Below are 20,542 nucleotides of genomic sequence, written 5' to 3' on the forward strand. Positions count from 1 at the left end.
CACCACAACGCTCCCCGGCTCGGAATCATGCCCGAGAGTTCAAGACCCACTAAGCCGTCCCACAGGATGCGATATTTGACGACTGGAGAAGCGTCCAGCTCTGCTGTGACGTTTTGCCTTCAGATGTGCGCTGAGCATGTGATGCCGAAACGAGCTTCTTCTAGTGGCGAGCTTATCTGCACGGGAAAGGCTGAAACGCAAGGGGTTGTCCTCCCCCACGGGGCGTGAGCCTCGCCGGTCCCCGCAGCTCCCCAGAAAGCCGACGAGCGGTCTGTAAAAGAGGTAGATTTTTTGACCGGAGGAAGTGTAGTGGCATTTCTGTACTTTCCACGGCAGAGAATCGGGAGCACCACGCTGGAACCAGATACGTGACGATCGCGTCGGCCAACCACGTCAAAAGTCGGGTTTTTGAATCGAGGTGGTCCCGCCCTGCGCTTCGCTTGTGCGTTGATGAAGCGTGCGTTCAGCGCGTTTGCTCGTCTCGAGACTTGTTCGTGAGCATGGCCTTAGTCCCTTCACACGAAAAGCTTTCAGGCACCATAATAGGAAATCACCTCGGCTGGGGGAGCCCCACAGTCGTGTCACAACTCACTCCGATCCTGTCAGCCAAAGTCGACGTCTCTAGAAGGCAATACGAGGCCACAAATATTCTGCCAGGGACCCCCAGATCTCAACGGCGCTAAAATAGTCAAGGGAAAAGAGGGGGTGGATAGAAAACCGTGGCATGTGTAATTATTAGGAGGACTATATGCTAAACTATGCTGTACAAAAAAAAAGGTGGGTATTTTCAAATACGCAAAGGCCATGCAAAAAAGAATTCAAAATTCTGGCCGAAGGATACATGTATGTGGGGGAAAAGGAGAAAGAGGGGAAGAGGGACAGCATGTTTACGGCTCGTTAATAGACAAGCCATGCAAGTCCCATCCATATCCAGTTGTGTCGTACCCAACTACCATCTCCAGCAGCACCGAAGAGATCACGCCTCATCTTTAGAAAGTAGAAGACTCGTTTGAGAGCATCAGCATGAGCATGAACAGGAGCATAATCGTCGTTGCCTTTTGTGTGACGCGTTCGTGGTGTGTTCTTTGTTTTCCTCTCTGCCCTTTTTCTGTTCTTGACACAAAAAAATCGTAGGAATACGGTTCTGGTGTTTCATTCATCGTCTGACGTTGCCGGTCCTTTTGACGACGTTGTCCCATTCGCGCCACTCCCTGCCCATCTCCTCGAGTACGCTGCCCATGACGGCCGCACTTGCCATTAGGCCGTGACCCTCACCCTCAAGCACACGCACCTCGCACTTGCGCATCGTCCTGCCGAGCCACTTGACATTCTCAACGGGAACGCGGGTGTCTTTCGAACCGTGGTGGATGACAACCGAGCGTGTAATGTCCTTGTACATAAAGCCTATGTCACGTTGGCGTTCAAGACAGACGAGCAGATCGACCGCTGGGTTGGCGTTCGTCGTCGCAAGGGCCCATATTGACAACGTGAGTCTGGAGTCGTAAATCTCTCGACGCTCATTTTCCTCCTCAATACTGAGTTGCTGTTGTTGTTGCTCAGCGATCTTGGCGGACTCGGCGCTTCCGTAGGCAGACCTGAGGTCGCGCTGTGACTTGGCGTACTCCAGCGCCGACCCGTCCGGCATGTGCTGCTGGTCCATGAGCATGAGGCTCTCTCGTCTGTTGTGGGCCGACGGCCTACTCGAATTCGAGTTTTCCGTCTTGGAGTCATTGCGGCTAATGTCCGAGCTCTCCTTTTCCACTTCTCGCTTGTGCCTGTCACTCCGTCTCCTCCTTTCTCTTCTCGGTGATCCGGTCGCGTTGGGACTAAGGCTGGCACTGGCAGCACTTAGGAATGCCGTGTTTGCAATCTTCAAGAACGGAGTGGGCATTGCTCGCAAGAAGCGTTGGGATTTTGGCAGTTGCGCTGCCGGAGGCGGATCTTGTTTCGTTAAGCCGATCGGCGCCATCTGCGAGGGTGGGATCCACGGCGCGAGAAGATGGACTCGTCCTCGAATGTGCTGTGGCATGCGTAGGGCGGTTGCGAGTGCGTAGATCGCGCCGGCACTGTGAGCCATGATCGAGAATTTGGAGATCCGCAGAGCCTGGCAAATGGCAAGAACATCGTCTGCGTAGCACTTGTTAGCAAACAATACGATTCGTCTTCACGGCCATATCATCAAAGAGGTACGCACCTGGCCAAGTCAACGGAAGGGCGTTTGGATCCGGAGGAGAACCACCAACACCGGGCCTGTCCGGTGTAATCAAGCGCAACCCCAAAGTCATAGCGAGCTCATCGTAGAAGGCCGTCACATATCTAGTGAGACCCATGCCGACGCAACAGAACACAGCGTGGCCCTTTGGATCGCCCACCTCGGAGAAGGCAATCGTGCGTCCAGACTGCGGATGCCGGATCTTTTGCGACAGTCGAGGGTGGTTTATGAACTTCTTTACGTCCGCATCGATCGAGTCTGCACTGCCCGGTCGTTCCTCCACAATCTTCTCGGGCCGTGGAGGCTGAACAGCGAGCGGCTCGAAGCGCTTCATGCTGTTTGAGCGCTCTGGCGTTGGTATCTCCGGCTGCGACCACCGTCTGCGCTTCAGTCTCAGCGAGTTTGAGCGCGATGCCTTCTCCGACTTGTGACTCGTGTCGATTGAGGAGCGATCGTCTCCGGGTTCTGGCGAGGACATTCGGCTTGTGCCAACGTTCGGGCCGATGGGAAGGTCTGGCAGGGCTTTTGCGGATACGGCGCGGCCTACCGCCGAGCGGCCACCGACGCTGATTGGCTTCCGCTTGCCATCTCTTAGCGATTCTGCGGGGGACGCGCCCGACGTACTCGGCGCGTCGATACTTGTGGTCTCGTTGTTGTTTGGCGTGACGGTCGCAAGGGTACTCGGCTCTTGCCCTGCCGGGGTTGGGTTCGGCTTTTCGCCTGTTGGTATTGGCGGAGGTGGTGCGGCCGACGAGGGACCTTGTGTATGGGGCAGATTCGGCATAGAGTCGCGTTTGCTCAGACTGTTCACGACATAAGAATAGTTAATGGGCAGGTTGGTGGGAGTAAGGGGCGTTCCTGGCTGCTGAGGCACGTTTAAGCCGGGCGAAGACGTGCCGTCCTGGCCAGATCTGGCAGGTGTGGTCGAGCCGGAATGCGCACGTGGCGGCACATTGATCGCACCCAGCTGTGCGATGCGGCTTCTCTTCTCCGCAGCCTTCGCCTGCCTGCTGGGCGGTCCCGATTCAAAGGACGGCGTGCTCGCAACTTGCGGAGAGACGCTCCGGGATCGCTGCGTGCGTGCCTCTGGGCCCGGCGAGAGAGAGGCTCTTGCCTCGCGCTCTCGCTGCTCCTTCTTTGCCTTCAGGTCCTTGATACGCTTCGTGACCTCGGTCGGCTCGCCATCCAGCTCGCTGAGCATGACCTTGGCCTGAGGCTCGTGAGCTTCTTCAGCCAAAGCGTCCGCTGCAACCTGTAATGCGCTGAGCTCGCGTGAATGTCGATTCTTCGACGCGCTTGGAATGTCGCTGTGGCGAAGCGAAGATCTACGATTGGGGACGGTCGGCCCGTTGATGGGATCGACGTGCACGGGTTTCTTTCCCTGCTTCACAGCGCTCTCTTGTGACGTGTGGTAAGCGGTCGAGGTGGGTGAAGGGGGCTCCTCCTGGATCACGGAGTCGAAAGGAGTTGTTCTGCGTCTTGGGCTTGTTGGTGGGGTCAGGTGCTCTGGTACACCTGTCGCGTTCAGGACAAGCTCCCGCGTTGGCTCCTGATCCACGGTACCAAAGTCTTCTCGCGTGGGCGAGATGACCCTCGAGTGCGACTTCTTGCGACCCAGTCGATGCTCTAATGACTCGCGACTGATGCTGATGAGCGACCGCCGCCGCACAGTCGATTCGACGCTGACGTTTCCTATGCTCCGCGAGTCGTCGTCGGTGCGCTGCAGCGACAGTGACGAAGCGCTGCGACCAAATCCACGAACGTACGAGGTCAGGCCGGAATCGTGAGACAGCTTAGGCGCCGTCCATTCAGACTTTCCAGAAGGCCGCTTCGAGGTGCGCACAACCGGCGGTTCAGCAGCCTCGGGCTCTTCAAACTCGTCTGCCAGCTGCTGGCGATACAGCTCATAGTCGGTGAGCGAGGCGCGCTCCGAAGCCGGGCCGTGACCAAAAGAAGACCTCTGCTTGAGCACAGGCGTAACCGGCATGGACTTGGTGGCGCTGAGACGAGGCGACGTGCCATGGTGGACAGGATCGGGAGGCGGGTTGAAGGTCGAGAACGAGTCGAGCAATGAGGATATGACCTGGGGAGAGGCGGCGGCATTGTCGACCTTTGTCCGCAGGCGACCAGGTGGAGCTGATTTTCTCTTGGGGTGGTGCGTCTGAAGGGCAGCGGTGTGCTCGGCCGGTATGGCTGGAACAGGCACGGATGGTATAGGGGGAGGAGGCGTGGTGCTTCGAGACTCACCAACAGCGTCCTGGGTTGCGTCGAGCCAAATACGGCGTGATGGAATCGGAGGTCTCTCCTTCGTGTGTATCTCCATTGCCGCGTGATTCGTGGTCTTCCGATGCAGCCCCTTACTCTTTAAGCCGCTCTCTTTAGCCGGCCGTGGTCTGTCTCGTGTTCGCGGTGAAATGACACCATGACCCCTTGGAGCGTTTATGGGAAAAATGTTTCTCTTGGTCTAGGTATCCCTACTGTGTTCCTGATCTTCTGGCTTCGCGACGCCGTTGCGAGTTGTTCGAGGGGCTCTCCGATCCGAGCGGAAGGTCAGGGACGCGCGATAGGGATGGACAGCGAGATGCAGAGACAGGGCGCGCAGGTGGAAAGCTTCCAAGCGATGCGAAGCAGAAATGACAGACGTTACATACGAGTGCGCATTTTTAGCAGCGCAGGTGCAAGTCGTGGCTCCGAATGCGAGAGAATGGGGAGGAATTAGAGAACGGAGATGGGAACGTGCATGCGGCGATGGCGAAAGCACAGCAGCGTATTTGAGAGTGCTCGTGGCTGCGTCAGCGGCAGTAGCAGCAACAGCAAAGAGCAGTGGTTTTGAACAAGACGAAGTATGACGATGAGATAACGACAATGATGATAGTGACGAAAATAACAGCAGCAACAATCACAGCAACGAGGAGACCAAGCTCAAGTCGACATTCTGGATAACAGCAACTCCGGACGCGGCCAAGACGGCGACTGACTGTGCGCGCAATCAATCCGAATCGCTGTCCTGCTCGACCTCACGCACGCGCCGGGATGTGCGGCCAGAGCCTGCAAGGGGCCCGCCCGTCACGGCGTCGGCGCCGGCCCAATCCCGCGGTGCTGGCTGGAGCCGATCCCAAGCTGGGCCCTCATCTCCCGCGCCGCTCGCGCCCAATGGTAGCGACAGTGCTACGCGCACGGCTCGCTGCGAACTGTTGGCTGCTGCGGATGTGCTACGGAGAATAGGACGCTACCACAGTCACTGCTGCTACTCGCGCGTCGCGAGTGTGTGGGGTTTCAATGTAATTTTTGTGTGATTTGCCTTCACCTTTGACACACAGGTCCTCCTTCAGCCTCCCGTCTTTTCTCCTGCCGCCCCAGATCACTACGGGCCACACTTATAAATCCCCCTCCCCTTTCCGCCCCAAAAAAACCTTTGAGACGCAACAAAAAAAATCCCGGAAGACGATTGGTCCCAGAGATCAAAGAAGCAAATCATCGAAAAAGAACATGCCCACGGATGGAAACGCTGTTCCCCCCTGTCGCAAGCTGCCCCCCGACGTGACGGAGCTGATGCTCAAGCGTTGCGTGCCCGTTTAATCTTTCTCAACGCGCCGTGTGCCAGATGCTGCCTGCGCGTCTCTCGCTTGCTTTTCGCTCCAAAAATTTTTTTTTTCTGCCATCGCTTGGTCTCCTTTTGACTTTGCGTTTCTCGTTCGCGCACGCGCGTCCTGTGCCCGTCTCTCTATCTTCCTTTCCTCTCGTGCCCCTTCCGACCCGACCGCACCTCGTGCCGCAGGCGAACGTACGAGCGATCTGTCCAGCGTTTGAAGGGCTCGGAAATAAATTTGATCCAGCAGAGCGGGCGATCCTGGAGATCGATCCTCACTGATTACGCTTTCCACGCCCTCAAAACGCCACCGCAAGACGCTACCGTCGTGCCACTTTCCCACTCGTCCTCGGAGGTGTGCAAGACTGTCTTGGCGAGGAATCTCTTGCCTTTTTATGCGGCGATTCTTCTTCGTCGCGTAGCTAGAAGGAAAAGAATAGTATTAATAAGAATAAGAATAGTACAAAGCGTATAGAGCATAGCGTCACATGGCTCAGCGAACCTGGCCCTCTACCTGAAGCAGGATCCAACAAAGGATTTGACCTATTAATCACTATTATAATCACATTCTAAGTCTAGCATAAGCACAAGTCATCAAGTTCAATGCCCTACTTGAAAGTACGCTCATGGGGCGGCTATTTGCGGTCCGTACAGTGAGTGCCGTCACATCGAACCCATAAATCAACCACTTGTCTGCACTACTCCCCTCCAGTCGGCCAATTCCCGGACCTCTTTGGCACGCCTCGGTTGGTAAATGATGTATCCGGAGTTGTAGCCTTTGCAGCGCGAGTAGTCCCTTGGCTGGACTCCTGCGATTGGAATTCGGGTCGGCTCAGTTCTAAGAGGCGATGGCGCTTGAGCTCTCGTAAAAGCCCAAAGCTTTGGGAAAGTTATGGGACGCTAGAATCGATATCTGCTGATATTTTTATCTATAGTTGAATATAGATGTTTGAAATGGGCTGGCGTCCAGATATTGTAGATGTTTTTAGTGAACTTGTATGCGGTCCATTTCTCCTTGCCATCCAGTGCTGTGAAGTCGTAGGTATATATAGGATGGCGGTAGTACTTTGTATCCCTTCCATCAATAACTGAATAGTGTCCGTAGATTCTCACCGACCTGTGATCATGCGAAACCGAAAAAGCGAGAATCTCCCGCTGGAGCTCCATTCGTGACCAACGAGTCTGAAGAGCTCTGAAGAGCTCTATAATAACTCTTACCACAAGCATCATACTATGGGTATTTTGTCGGTCTGCAATATCGAGCGCTGCAGCACCGCACTTCACCGTACCTGTGAGGAATGGGAAGCACATATAGTACGTAGCCATGAAGAATGACTGGGCGCCAGAGAGAAAGTTGCCTATGAATGGGGCAAGCTTGTCGAGCTGACCTTTAGTAAATGCCTCGCGCCTAAATCCTACAGAGAAGCTCAGGCTGTGGACGCGTTCCTGTCAAGAGAAGAGCGTTGTTCCAGCCTTCATTGACACTATCAGTCAAGATATTGAGATGGTCATCACCATCAGCAGCCAGATGTTCTGCAGAATGAACTATCAATCGAGCAATGTCTTGTATAACCCTAGCTTCATTTCTGTCTGGTATATTCTGCCAAGTTCGTTCGAAAATATTACCCACAGGCTCGAGGTCTGCGGCAGCTTCAGGTGTGCGCAGCTGCTCAATCGCGTTTGCGTCACTGTGATTGGCCACAGGCGTGGGCAGCCGCTTCACGCATCCCAAGTATGACGTCCTACCTCGCTCTCACTCTGCACCACTCACTCGTCGCCGCCCCCGTCATGTCTGCCAGGCTTTTGCGACGTCTTGGAGTGTTGCTCGCAATAATTCAAAGAGAAACACCCCCATCAGAAAAGCCCTTGTGCAACATTGGTTTTGTATTCTTTGTTCGTTTTTGACACGCCTTGTCTCGCCCCTTGGACTAGACCCAAGACGCCCTTTGTAGCAGTCGACGCAAACGCACAACGCGGTCGTCATGGGCGCCGCCATTTCGCTTCCCTTCATCTCCTTCTTCGCCCTGCCCGCCCTCACCTCGTATGGCACGTCGGTGAACCTGCTCTTCTTCACCCTGAACTGGTACATCCTGCTACTGACCCATCCACCGCTCTCCGTCGAAATCATAGGCATCTCGGTTGTCCAGCTGCTTTGCTACATCCTGCCGGCCTTGCTGTTCCTTCTATTCGACACGGGCCTGCCCAGCATCGCTACCGCCATCAAGACTCAGGGTGACATTGCCCTCGCCGGCCGCCTGGGCCGCAAGCGCGTCGCAAAGATCGCCGCTTGGAGCGTCCTGAATGTCGCCCTCGGCGTCGCTCTGCAGCTGGCCCTGGAGCTGCTGCTCACCAAGGTCCTGCGCATGAGGACAGCGCTAAGTCTGAGCAAGAGAATGCCCATGCCGTGGACCATCGCTCAGCAAGCCCTGATCCTGGTCCTCGTGAGAGGCGTAAGTTCGATTCCTTCCTTCCTTTGGTCTTCGCACTTGCTGGACGTCGAAACTGACGAGTCATGTGCGCGTAGATTCTGCAATATTACATCCACCGCTTCGTGCTGCACAACCCCAACGTGTTCCTCAGCAAGTACCACGTCGCATGGCAGCACGCCATCCCCGCGCCATTCTCTATCTGCGCCTCGTACGACTCTCCTCCCTGCTATCTCCTGCACCACTGGGTCCCCCTCTTTGTGCCCGCAATCGCCATGCGCGCGCACATCTTGCCCGTCCTGTTCGCCCTTGCCATCACCTCTCTCGAGACCCTAGTCACTTACTCTGGCTACTCTATTCTACCATCGGGCATCTTGCTGCCGGGAATGGCGAAGCGTGTAGACAATCACTTCCTCGTGCAAGGGCAGGGCAATTACGCCGCCTTTGGCGCGCTGGACTGGTGCCACGGCACGAGCGTAGGTCGAGACCTCGTCGATGACATGAAGGCAGAATGGGAGAAGCACGATGGAGATGCAAAAATTCAGATGGCGGGTGAGAAAGCAGGCAACCTCGTCGATGGCATTGGCGACAAGGTGAGAGCGAGGGCCAACGCCGGGAGGAAGAAGGCAAGTGGCAGGTCGTGATCAGGATTGAAGTAGAAGCGGAAAATGGAATCGAAAAGCTCGGCGCCTTTTTTTAACATCTTTTGGGAGGAAATTGCCACAACTTTGGAGGAATTAATGCTGCGGACAAAAGGGATATGTTTAGACAGGCGTTCCGTGTCACCTTGTGCACGACAAATTTATTTTGGAGAGCGATACCCAAGTTTAACATGATTTATGGACGGCATAAGATCATTAAACCGACGCTACTGTTCTGGAAATCCAATTTCTTCAGATAAATATGAGGAACGCTATTATTCGTCGTCAAGGCAGAATTTACTGTGCAAACGTGCACGCCAGTCAAGCCAAACCACACCAGAGACAGAAAATAGCCTTAACACCACTAATGCCATGCTTATATCAAGAAAATAATGCTTTGTGGAAGCGAGATAACACCTGTATGTGTGTCAGGAGATGCTGGCTCATTAGGGCATGAGGGCAACCCAGCCAGACGATGGGTTCACCAGTATCATCATGTTATACAAGCTTTCATAAGAGTCGCAAAGCAGCGCACGGTAGGAGCATGATGGGAACGGACTCCACACATTCTCATCAGTGCACGTGAGTTTTTTAAAACATATATATTTTGTGCCTGCGACAACCCGGGCGAGTTTGACGAGGCTGCGAGCAAGGCTGGCCGGTGCAGAAGTGGCTAGCGCGCATGTGGGTGCTGGACAGCGCAACGCTTACGTCTGGCGGCAGGCGAGAAAGACATACGTTTACACTCTTCAACGAACGCACGCGGAGCTGCGCATCGTGTCTGGCATCATTGCTCCTTCGGCAACCCAATGCTTCTACACATTTAGCACAAACTCGCACTTCCTCCTTTTCTTTTTCTCTCCCCTCACTTTTCCTTCAGCGCGAAGGCGATCCGGAAGTCATGTCGTTCGCCGTCCCGCGCAACGTTCCCTCCTTTCACGATCCTCAGCGCCGGTACGAGGACGCCCTCTGGGGATCCTCGGGCAGGTCGCGATTCTCGACCGGCGCATCCAACGGCTTTGGCCTGCATATTCCAGGCAGCGGCGATGGCAAGGAACTTCCCATGTACAAGGACAAACCCTACAACTATCCTCCGTCGAGGCGGCGCGGGCGCAGACGGCTGTACCTGGCGCTGGGAGCCTTGTTCACGGTCTTCTGGCTGTACTACGCAGGATGGCTGGGAGGGTCGAGAGACGACGAGAGCCTGCAAAGAGACGCAAAGAGTCTGTGGAGCACCTTTTCCGCCGATTCCAAGACGGGATCCGTCAATTGGACCCAGCGGAGGGAGCAGGTCAAAAAGGCCATGGAGATCAGTTGGGCAGGCTACGAGAAGTACGCATGGGGCTACGACGAGTTCCACCCGTCGTCGAAGAGTGGTCGTATGATGGTCCCGCCTACTGGCTTGGGATGGATCATCATCGACGCGCTGGACACACTGATGCTCATGAACATGACCAAGCAGGTTGAGCATGCTCGCGAGTGGCTCAGTACAACCCTGACCTACGAGCTTGACCACGACGTCAACACCTTCGAGACTACGATCCGCATGCTTGGCGGCCTGCTGGCAGCCCACTACCTCCAGACGGAGTTCCCTGACATGTGCCCCGTCGATCTCAAGCGCAACGGCGGCGAAGATCTGTATCTGGAAAAGGCGTCCGATCTGGCAGACCGCCTGCTCGGCGCCTTCGAGTCGGACACTGGCATTCCTTTTGCCAGTGTCAACCTCAAGTCCATGAAAGGCATCCGCTCCCATGCCGACGGCGGGGCCTCCTCTCTCGCGGAGGCGACTAGCGTCCAGCTCGAGATGAAGTACATGGCCAAGCTCACGGGCGAGAAGCACTACTGGGACAAGGCGGAAAAGGTCATGAAGGCGGTCGACGACGCCAACGCCAAGGACGGCCTCATGCCCATCTTCATCGACCCAGCGACGGGCAAGTTCACGACGGCCAACATCCGCTTGGGCAGTCGTGGGGACAGCTACTACGAGTATCTGATCAAGCAATACCTTCAGACCTCGAAACAGGAACCAGTCTACCTTCAACTATGGGAGGAGTCCCTCGCAGGCATCAAGAAGCATCTGATCACCTATTCGAAGCACGCCAACCTGACCATCCTTGCTGAGCGACCGCACGGCCTGAAGGGCAACCTCGAGCCCAAAATGGACCACCTTGTGTGTTTCATGCCAGGCACGCTCGCGCTTGCCGCCACCGGCGGTCTCACCGTCCAACAGGCCGTGGAGAAGGGAATCATGAGCACAACGCACGTGCACGACCTCAAGCTCGCAAAGGAACTCATGAAGACGTGCATGGGCATGTACAAAGTCACCGCTACAGGCCTCGCACCGGAAATCACGTACTTCAACATCCACGACCCGCCACTCATGATGCTGGACGGCGAGCTGGAATCTGTCGTCGACTTCTCGGTCGAAGACGCGGACTGGAGGCAGGACTACATCATCAAGCCGGCAGACACGCATAACTTGCAGCGGCCCGAGACGGTGGAGAGTCTGTTCTACTTGTGGCGCATCACGGGCGACGAGACGTATAGGCAGTGGGGCTGGGAGATCTTCGAGGCGTTCGTCAAGCACACGACGGTGGATGACGGCGCGGGCTTCTCGAGCATCAACGACGTCAACGACGTCACGGGCGGCAACACGAGGGACAACATGGAGAGTTTCTGGCCGGTACGTGCTCAGTCGAATAGAACACAATGCACCCTACAACGTCGTCTTTGCTTCGCGGACACATGAGCTTCCCATGCTAACGCTTCTTTCTTCAACGCAGGCCGAAACGCTCAAGTATCTGTACCTCTTGTTTGGGCCCGCGGACGTACTGCCGCTCGACAAGATCATCTTCAACACGGAGGCACATCCCCTCCCCCGCTTCGAGCTGGGCAAGAACTTCTTCACCGGCTGGAAGAGAAAGCCGCGTGACTCTGAAGGCCGCCTGCTCGAGGACGTGGCGTCTATCGAGGCGAATCAAAAGCCGATTGGCGAAAGTGGTAGCAGCAGCAGCGGCGGCGAGATGGGACATGAGGTCGGGCGAATGAGAGTTGTCGAAAGGGTGGAGTAATATATCGGCGGCCCGTTCCTGTCTGCATCGTACACCTTGGGTCACGAGCTGCGTCCGATTCGGTGTGGCAGGGTAAACGACGATTTGCATAGCGATGGCGTTCCTTCTACCTTGTCGAGACGCTGTGTTGATAGCATTGAATGCAACCATGAACATTGCGTGACAAAAAATCTAGTCCTCCACGTCATCCCTCCGTGGAACTCTTTTCGACAGTATCCTTATCATACATTCAAGAAGCGTGGCAGTGGCCGGTAAAAAGACAAGACAAACCCAGTCACTCGGTCGATCTTTACAGCCTCCGTTTTTCGCTTCCTCGGCCGTGGAAACTTCGCAAACTTAGCCGGCGATGTCGCACGGGATTAGATCGAGAGCGAACGATCTCGCAGCGATACACACACACTCGTAGCCTGTCGCTCCCGTCCTTAGCCTGGCCGAGATGACACGCACAAGCCAAGCGGACGCTGAAAAGAGCGAGGACTTGCCAGGCCAAAGCAGACAGCCGGCTGCGTTTCCAGCGGTCCAGGAGACCGGACTCGCGCGTGAGCCTTGATTTCTCGCTCGATGTTGGAGAGAGTCAATGCTTGTCCCGGACCTTCCTCCTTGCGCGCAAGTATGTCTAGAGAGGCTTTTGTCCGTCAACGAGCGCGCGAGAGACGGACTTGCGGGGTTCGGATCAGTGCAAACACCCTCGTTGGCGTCGGAACGGAGAGGATGTCGTCGACGGTGCACTCGGGACATCAGGGGAAGTTACCGACTGCAACCACAGGAGGTTGGCCGGCCAGATCTCTTACCATTTTTTTTAGGGTGAACCATCGATGCGAGTAGGAGACATGTCTAATGTCTCCTAAAGTCTCTGACGGGAGTTTACGGCTTCTGGCAATGCGCTTTTCGTGATATCTGAGATGTTCGACGTGCAGCAAGGCTCGAAAAATTTGTGATTTCGTATGCCACATGCCGCATTGGTATGGAAAGCGCAAAGCCCAAGCGAGACGCATGCGAATTTATATGATGTGCGCAGTCTTGCGCTTCATTTCGGTACCAGTATGGTAGACGTTCGCGGTCGTTAAAGGACCGTGTTGAACAGGGTGGGTGTCGCGCTCGCCTTTGACCAAAGACGGGTGGTTTGACGCTTTTCAAAAAACGACCCAACTTCTTCCAAGCCGCTTCCTTGAGAGCCTTGTCTTTGGCACAGCTGTAGCCGAACGAACCAACCGCAATCCGTCCACACGGCGAGGCCAATGCGGCGATACTCATTTTCCTTGCGACTGGGGGGAGGGGGGTGTGTACGAGTGCTAGCGAGTTCACGACGCTGTCTTCGTAGATTCAGGTGCATGCCTTAGCTGACGGGGTGACGCGTGATGGCCAGAAACATGACGGTTTTGGGCTCATCCCAAGGATCTTCAGGCGACCATTTTACAGCCAGAATCTCAGTTCGAGAAAACCGGGACGGCTGCTCCGCGGTGGCCAGCATGACCTGCGACGGCCAAAATAGCTGATTCGACGTATTTTGCGCAAGAATATTCTGTTGCGGGCTCGGGATTATGTATCTACATTCGTTGACAAGCCTTGGGAGACTCCTGTTTCGTGTGTTGGAAAGCGCTGGCACGTATAGCTCTCTAGTATCACCAAATACTGTCAACTTCCCTGTCTGTACATGTGGCTCTCCAATGGTGTCCGCCTCCAAGATCTTGCAGAACGGTTCCATTACTATATACGACTCATATCTAACCGGGAGGTAGATGGACACCCATGACCATGAAGGTGCTACGGCATCGGGTTGACCAAACGGAAGGAACTAGGGTTCGAAGACCATGTATGCTTGTCAACTTTGGGATTAATGGCGTTCAAGGTCAAAATACCATAACAAATACATAAAGGGATGCTTCTTCCATACACCCGCAAGGTACATGTTGTCCGTTCGCTTTTGGATGTCCTGCGCAATACCGGCAGTAGCGATAAGCTTATCCTCATAGTTGGTCAAATCCCTCTGTGAATAGTCTTGCACAATCTGCTGCTAAATAAAGGCTTGCATCGTAATGCTGTTGGCATCCAGCTGCACAAAAGAGTCAGCTGAAGGCAGTGGCTGCCTCAAGGTTGTGTGAAACCGCTTGGTACTGGCAGAATATCCGGTAACATCCGCTTCCAAATTACTTTTCGGCGCAGCCATTGCTAGGCATGCCCATCGAATCCCGCCCAGGTCGAAGACGAGATTGCGCGTCGATAGGATCATTTCTTGAAACACCAAGCGCGGGAATACACCAGGAGATCGTCCAGTTGCCATTGAATTTCTCGCTGAGGCGTAGGCAAAAACGTAATACGGACTAGTTTTGAGGGCATTTTCAGCTCGATCTCGAATGGCATGGTGCGCAATCCATCATGCTGCAGGAACATACCGCCATATGACCCCATTGGCGTGTGCAGATGTTATTGTAGATAAAGTTTGTGAGTATATGCGACACATTTGAATCCTTTCGCCAATCCTTTTCAGCTGTCAATCCATAAGTATCTGAAGCCCATACAACGAGCAGCAGTGATGGCATCTTGAAAAGACGGTGGCAAAGACTGGAGGGGGAATTGCCTTTTTGTGATCTTCCAAGGTTTCCACTTTTGTGACCAAGAAGCGGTCCTTACCCAGCAATGCAAGAGCGCAACGAACGGCACAATCCGTTCAGATTCATTCAGAACTTGAGCCTAAACTAAACGAACGTGACTCTCGTTATCTACTGGCCCAACATCAATCACTTTTGTCGGTAAGAACAGTTGAGACTTTGGACATCTCTTATGTCCGTTTAAACATTGCGAAGGCCAAAACCTTCCCAGCTCGAAATTAGCATTCGAGCAGGTGGAGGATTGATCCAAGCCTGCACATCAATTAACGATATCTGAAGTTTATGATGAAGCGCCTTGCTTGAAGAACATCGCGACCATGCGCATAAGATTGGTGCCATGAGCAATCTTAACATTTGACTTTTAGAACGGGCCAGTCGTCATCGGCTCTCGCTTCCAGCTCAACGGCTGTCCTGATATCAATATCAACTTGTTCGTAGCCTGTCAGTGTGCACCACATTCCTACATTATTACATCCTGCATCTGAAGATTTTTTAAGTCCTTCAATATTTGGATGAAGAATTCTTGAATACAAACGCCAGCCATGTTATCTGGCCTTCACTATCAGTTTTGTAACATGAAACCGCATGAGTCCAGTTAGAGATGAACCACGACAGTCGCTGCAGACATCGCAATAAGGAGGTCCGAGGCACAGCGATGTTGTTATGTTCGAATCAGTAACTCAAGAACATAAAGGTGGAAAAAGTGTTGTTTATGTACGAGGTGGTAAGGATGCTTTTGGCCTACAACTGTCAGAGATGCCCGAGATTAGCCGCATCGCGGGGTTTAAGAGCGCGGACAGATTGTAGACGATCAACGCAACTCACGCCGTAAATGCAAGATCATGGAGATCATGAATTAAAAAGGCTAAATTCTAAGTTAGTGCAGTGGTAGGGGCCAAGGTTGGACTACACCCATCAATCAACGAGATTCCACGTGACATAGGCAGCAGAGTAAGGACCAATGGATGTTATAAACCACAAGAAGCCGAGAATCAGGTGTACGAACTCAAGCCTGGGCATGAAAGTATGGCTGTGTTACATAGAGAAACTAGGCGCGCTGAAGCCCTAGGCAGCAGTTTCAACCATATGCCTGGCTTTTCCAGCCTTTGAACAACCTGTAGTCTAAGACATTTCCATTTTGCCTCTGTTAACATGTATCCTTCTGATCAGTGGTAAGTTCCCACAACAATATTCATGTTAAATTGCTGATATGAACGTTGGATAGTCCAGTGTATGCCGTAAGTGAGAGCAGACTCACAATGTCAAATCACTTGTTGACATCTCTAGCCATTTTTCAGCGCTCTTGGGTGCGCAGTTGCCATGTGCCTCTCTGCGCTGGGCGCCGCGTACGGAACAGCAAAAGCAGGTGTAGGTATCACAATGAGTGGTATTATGCGTCCAGATACAGTCATACGAAGTGCAACCCCTAATTTTGGCTCCATAATGCGTACTAACGATGACAGACTCTGTGCCAGTAGTGATGGCTGCTATCCTAGCTATCTATGGATTGGTAGTCTCAGTGATGATTACAAACCGCATGCAGGCAGAAACTCACCTCTTTACTGCCTTTGTTCATCTAGGAGCGGGAATCGCAGTTGGTGTCTCGGCACTTGGGGCAGGATTCACCATTGGCATTACTGGAGACGCCGGCGTTCGAGGAGTGGCTCAGCAGCCGAGACTTTTCATGCCTATGATGTTGATTCAGATATTCTCCGAAGTTCTAGGTAGGTTTTTGTTGTGCGTTTTTAGGACGAGACATCTATGCGTGATCGAGAGTTGGGTGAAATAATCCCTATGGCTAGTAGACCATTAAACAGCCTGATTTACCCTTGCATCAATTTGCTACCACTTGAATACAGGGCTAACATTAAGCAAAGGCTTGTATGGTATGGTGGTCGCACTGCTGATGCTAACAAGAGCGTCATCTGTAAACTGCTAGGTGCGGATGACTAGAGCAACAAGCAGAAACTCGAGAATACAGGTTCATAATCAATTCCAACGAGATGCTGTCATGTTTTTCTACCCATCAGGACACTATACGGATCTTGGAGCCTCTACAAATCGGCAGCCATTCGAACCGCCTACACGTCTTCGTACTTTTTATGAACGTTCTTGAGCATTATATGGATCTCAATTGGTTTACCGCTGATAAGAGAAAGCCGAGCTAGCGCTTGAGCCTTCGAATTTTACTCCTTACGCGCATAACAAAACATTGTTCGAGTACAGTCGCTCTTTTCTGCTGAAAGATTACTTTTCGATAGGTTCTAATCAAAGATTGTTGTATTTGAGAGGTCTGTCTAAGTATCAACCACCCGTTTGGTTCGCAAGCTTCTGATGTGGTCACAAATGTGTATTCGTTATTCTTTAGTAGCAATGTGGTCAAGTTATTATGGAAAGAGAAGGGATGCTAGTCACTTTTGAGTCTCAGCCAGCTAATGTTCTTAAAAATGCACTCGCTTAGTAGTACCAACTGGAACCGCATCTCCCTCTGCAAGGAGAGCAATGGAACTATGATCTGAAAAGCTTATTCTCTACAAAAGATGCAACTTCCGCCAAATCGTTACTCCAATAAACTATTTTCGATGGACTCTTTTCGAGCAATCGCGATCGATTTGCTCGTGATAAGGGCATCGCCATTACGCCTACACGTTCCAGTGTTTGAGCAAGTTCATTCTGCCCACTACCCATAGGATTGTCCCTGATGCAGATGCCAAAATCCACCTGCAGAAGCGGACAAAAATCTGGAAGCGTATCACCTACGTAGACGCTGAAATACTCTTGCCCTACACCCAAAGCTTTGCTATGGCCTGCTGCAAGAGGATCTTTCATTGCGTCGCATTTGTCCGCAGTTGTGTGAATTGCATTGGCTGCCGATAGATTCCTTGGCATCGTACTGAAACCGTCATCAGGAGCACCTACAACCTCATTGCCGTAGATATGCAGGTGTTTGATTGTCGTCACATCAAGCCTTTGCTTTTCTGCGGCATGTAGAAGACAGCTTCGAATGAACGACGCGCTCCAATTGACAGTCACTATAGAGACCTCCAAAGTATTTTGACCTTCGTTGCTGAAAAGAGATATCAGCGAGCATAACTTCTCCCAACCGCTCCGCATCTCGATTATCCCGTTTTCAATCGCCTCCTTAGCTCCAAAATCCAAGTCTTCCGCAGTCACATTGCAAAACACGCCAGATCTGATGACTCGGTCGGTGCTTGCCCGTTCGACTGATTTCAGGCTCGTCAAGTACTTCAGCTCACTTTCTGTGGTCTTCCTTTGTTCTGCGGAAGGTTCATATGATGAAGCATGAGCTTTCAATTCGGCTAGATAAGTATCAACGATCTCGTGCCATGGCCTTAGTTTGATCCCTAAACGTTCATTGACTTTGTAACCGATTCCACTAAGAGATAGAATGGTGTCATTTTTCGTGAGAGTTCCATCCCAGTCCAAGAACAACTGCACATGAGCCATTCTTACTTGACGAACCCAGTGACTGATTGTGTGAGATTGATTTAAATGCGAAGATTGCCGCACCGACCGTAGAACAGACAACACCAAATGTGACATGAAAAGCCGCACTTGTGCAGATGCACTTTAGATCTACGGACTTTACGTATCCAAAGTGAAAGCTGCTTCAGTTGTCTGGAGATTTATCACTCGCCATACTTCGATGCAGGATACTTAATACAAGAACAATCAAGAAAGTTGCTAAAACAAATAAGTTACAATGGTTGACAAGTTTATCATCCTGATAAGAGACTTTCTCGAGGCAAGCAGATGAGAAAGTACGGAGTAGGTGGTTAATTAGTAGAGGGAGGTCCGATAGCGGCATCACCATCCCAAAAGTTTTCGTAGTGCAATCCACACGTCTCGTGCAAACAACTCGCAATAGCCTACACTACAATGGCGGACAAAAATAAGCGAGACTGGTTTACCACCGGCGACAGCGATGATGAAGAGCAAGGTTATGATTCTGAGGTTGCTGAGAAGAGTAAGGGCAGGTCCTTCGCTGGTAGAAGCGCAAAACGACGCAAAGTCGACTCTGATCAGTCGGATGTCGAGAATGACTACTCAAACGACGACGCTACAGCGAGCTTCCAAACAGCGAAAGAATCCCCAAATGACTCAAAGTCTACTAAAAGCGACGGAAAAGATGTGGACATAGCCAAAGAAGGCTCTAGGGAGGAAGATGTGCTCAATGTTAAGCCGAATCTATCAATGAAAGACAGAGCGAAGATTAAGAAAAAACTTGCAAAGGCCCAAGCCAAGGCTTCAAAAACGGGGGTTATCTATATATCCAGAGTTCCGCCGTTTATGAAACCGCACACCCTTAAACATCTTCTCCAGCCGTTCGCGCCCTCTGGCCTCGATCGTGTTTTCCTCACACCAGAAGATCCCGAAGCCCACAGATCTCGCGTCAAGTCTGGTGGAAACAAGAAAAAACTCTTCCTAGACGGCTGGGTTGAATTCATATCCAAACGTGAGGCCAAGCTTGCAGTTGAAACACTGAACGGCAAGAATATCGGCGGCAAGAAAGGAAGCTATTATTATGACGATGTATGGAATCTCAAGTATCTCAAGGGGTTCAAATGGCGGCATTTGACTGAGCAGATCGCGAATGAAAATGCAGAACGTGAGGCAAGATTAAGGGCCGAGACCATACGGGAAAGGAAGGAAGCCAGAGAGTTCCTACGCAACGTCGAGAAGGCAAAGATGTTGGATGGCATGGAGAAAAAGAGAAAAGCAAAGAGCGGTGGAGAGAAACAAGATCTGGAACAGCAGGCAACCGAGAGAGGGAAGAGCAAAGATGTCATGCACTTCAAGCAAAGCGAGATTGTTACGAAGAAGAAGAGCAAGGATGAGGCGCCTCCCACTGATGCACAGAGAGTTCTGAGCAAGATCTTTTAAGATGATCCAGCTTGTACACCATTACTGAAAGCGAACTATGATTCTAGGCTAAAAATAAGACATGTCACTTTTACCGGTCTTGTGCACACATAACCGGTCACTTTTAAAATTCCTCGGCGTCCGATTCGTTGCAGTGCTAGGGTTTACTCACAGAGTTCGACACTGTTCTGTACTGTTGATCAGTTGTGCTCTTGCGTAGGTAATGTTGTATTGGGTGGTTCGAGACACGGTGCCTCTACATTTCTGGCCTCAACGAATTTGTGCCAGGTGGAGAGCAAATCCCGAAAAGAGGCAAGACTGTACGCCCTTCGGACTGCGAAAAAATTCGCATGGTAATTCTCGAATTGTAACAGGTGTCATCGATCAAATTATATTGGTTGCCAAATCTGTCATATTCGTTTTCTGGAGAAGAGATCCTTTGGAAACAAGAGTAGCATTTGGCTTGGAAGTCATGCGGTCTTTCATCCATTAACTTTACCATTGCTTGTAAGACAGGTGCAACGAGGCGAAGAATATAGACGATGCATCTTGTATCATGATAAGAAAACTGCAATCGTTTGAGCAACGGCCGACGGGATCTCTGCGTTCAGTGTTTCAAGGCGTGAAATAGGAACGACCGAACATTTTCGCGCAGTTTGAAAGTTAACACCCAGCAACAACAACAACGAAAATGACAACAAACGAATAGGCCTTTTTCACCATTTTTTTTTCGCGTGGCTTTGCAGCTTCAGCTGCTAAGCTTTAGGTTCTTGGACTATCATCCTTTCGGCTCGAATGGGCGATTCCGTTTTGTACAACGTTCCTTCGATCCCTTTGCGATTATCCCGTGTCGCACCAAACGTCGTACAAACAAGGGCCGATCCGCCCTCTGCGGCCTACATCCTTTCGCGTTTAATGAATGCGAAGTGCGTGCATTGCCTGTGCAAATAAGGAAACGCATAGATGAGGCCTTGTTTCACACTCCGTGCCATGCCACAAATTGTTGTTCTCGAGGCCAAACTATAGCATATAAGGTCGACGAATAGAGCTCCAAGCAGATTCGATTTTCACAATTGTCAAAACGCCCACGGCAGAAGTTCCCATGTTACG

The 20,542-nt window shown here is 52.2% G+C and overlaps 6 protein-coding genes across 7 annotated transcripts; 4 read left to right on the forward strand and 2 right to left on the reverse strand.

The window, feature by feature from the left end:
- Positions 1 to 706: 706 nt before the first annotated feature.
- Positions 707 to 5,140, reverse strand: PV09_05586 (uncharacterized protein). Its single transcript, XM_016359108.1, has 2 exons — positions 2,195 to 5,140; positions 707 to 2,127 (listed from the first exon to the last, which is right to left on the reverse strand). Exons 1-2 carry the CDS (start codon positions 4,533 to 4,535, stop codon positions 1,157 to 1,159), a joined length of 3,312 nt encoding a protein of 1,103 aa, XP_016213247.1. The 5' UTR covers positions 4,536 to 5,140; the 3' UTR covers positions 707 to 1,156.
- Positions 5,141 to 7,574: 2,434 nt separating this feature from the next.
- Positions 7,575 to 9,254, forward strand: PV09_05587 (uncharacterized protein). The gene is made up of 2 exons (XM_016359109.1): positions 7,575 to 8,251; positions 8,326 to 9,254. Exons 1-2 carry the CDS (start codon positions 7,784 to 7,786, stop codon positions 8,869 to 8,871), a joined length of 1,014 nt encoding a protein of 337 aa, XP_016213248.1. The 5' UTR covers positions 7,575 to 7,783; the 3' UTR covers positions 8,872 to 9,254.
- A 361-nt stretch (positions 9,255 to 9,615) lies between these two features.
- On the forward strand, positions 9,616 to 12,275 carry PV09_05588 (uncharacterized protein). The gene is made up of 2 exons (XM_016359110.1): positions 9,616 to 11,551; positions 11,652 to 12,275. Exons 1-2 carry the CDS (start codon positions 9,770 to 9,772, stop codon positions 11,937 to 11,939), a joined length of 2,070 nt encoding a protein of 689 aa, XP_016213249.1. The 5' UTR covers positions 9,616 to 9,769; the 3' UTR covers positions 11,940 to 12,275.
- Positions 12,276 to 15,570: 3,295 nt separating this feature from the next.
- PV09_05589 (V-type ATPase, C subunit) lies at positions 15,571 to 16,836 on the forward strand. The gene is made up of 5 exons (XM_016359111.1): positions 15,571 to 15,720; positions 15,774 to 15,786; positions 15,836 to 15,965; positions 16,012 to 16,272; positions 16,426 to 16,836. Exons 1-5 carry the CDS (start codon positions 15,701 to 15,703, stop codon positions 16,485 to 16,487), a joined length of 486 nt encoding a protein of 161 aa, XP_016213250.1. The 5' UTR covers positions 15,571 to 15,700; the 3' UTR covers positions 16,488 to 16,836.
- Positions 16,837 to 16,986: 150 nt separating this feature from the next.
- PV09_05590 lies at positions 16,987 to 18,286 on the reverse strand. Of its 2 annotated transcripts, XM_016359113.1 has the most exons (2): positions 18,084 to 18,286; positions 16,987 to 18,038 (listed from the first exon to the last, which is right to left on the reverse strand). In XM_016359113.1, the coding sequence occupies exons 1-2, from the start codon at positions 18,110 to 18,112 to the stop codon at positions 17,057 to 17,059; spliced, it is 1,011 nt and encodes a 336-aa protein (XP_016213252.1). In that variant the 5' UTR covers positions 18,113 to 18,286; the 3' UTR covers positions 16,987 to 17,056. The 2 variants fall into 2 exon arrangements, with proteins under 2 accessions (XP_016213252.1, XP_016213251.1); XM_016359112.1 differs by having other exon boundaries at positions 16,987 to 18,286.
- A 141-nt stretch (positions 18,287 to 18,427) lies between these two features.
- On the forward strand, positions 18,428 to 19,542 carry PV09_05591 (uncharacterized protein). Its single transcript, XM_016359114.1, has one exon. The coding sequence runs from the start codon at positions 18,449 to 18,451 to the stop codon at positions 19,451 to 19,453; it is 1,005 nt and encodes a 334-aa protein (XP_016213253.1). The 5' UTR covers positions 18,428 to 18,448; the 3' UTR covers positions 19,454 to 19,542.
- Positions 19,543 to 20,542: the final 1,000 nt, after the last annotated feature.

This window comes from Verruconis gallopava, assembly GCF_000836295.1.
Source record: "Verruconis gallopava strain CBS 43764 unplaced genomic scaffold supercont1.17, whole genome shotgun sequence".
Classification (NCBI taxonomy): Eukaryota; Fungi; Ascomycota; class Dothideomycetes; order Venturiales; family Sympoventuriaceae; genus Verruconis; species Verruconis gallopava.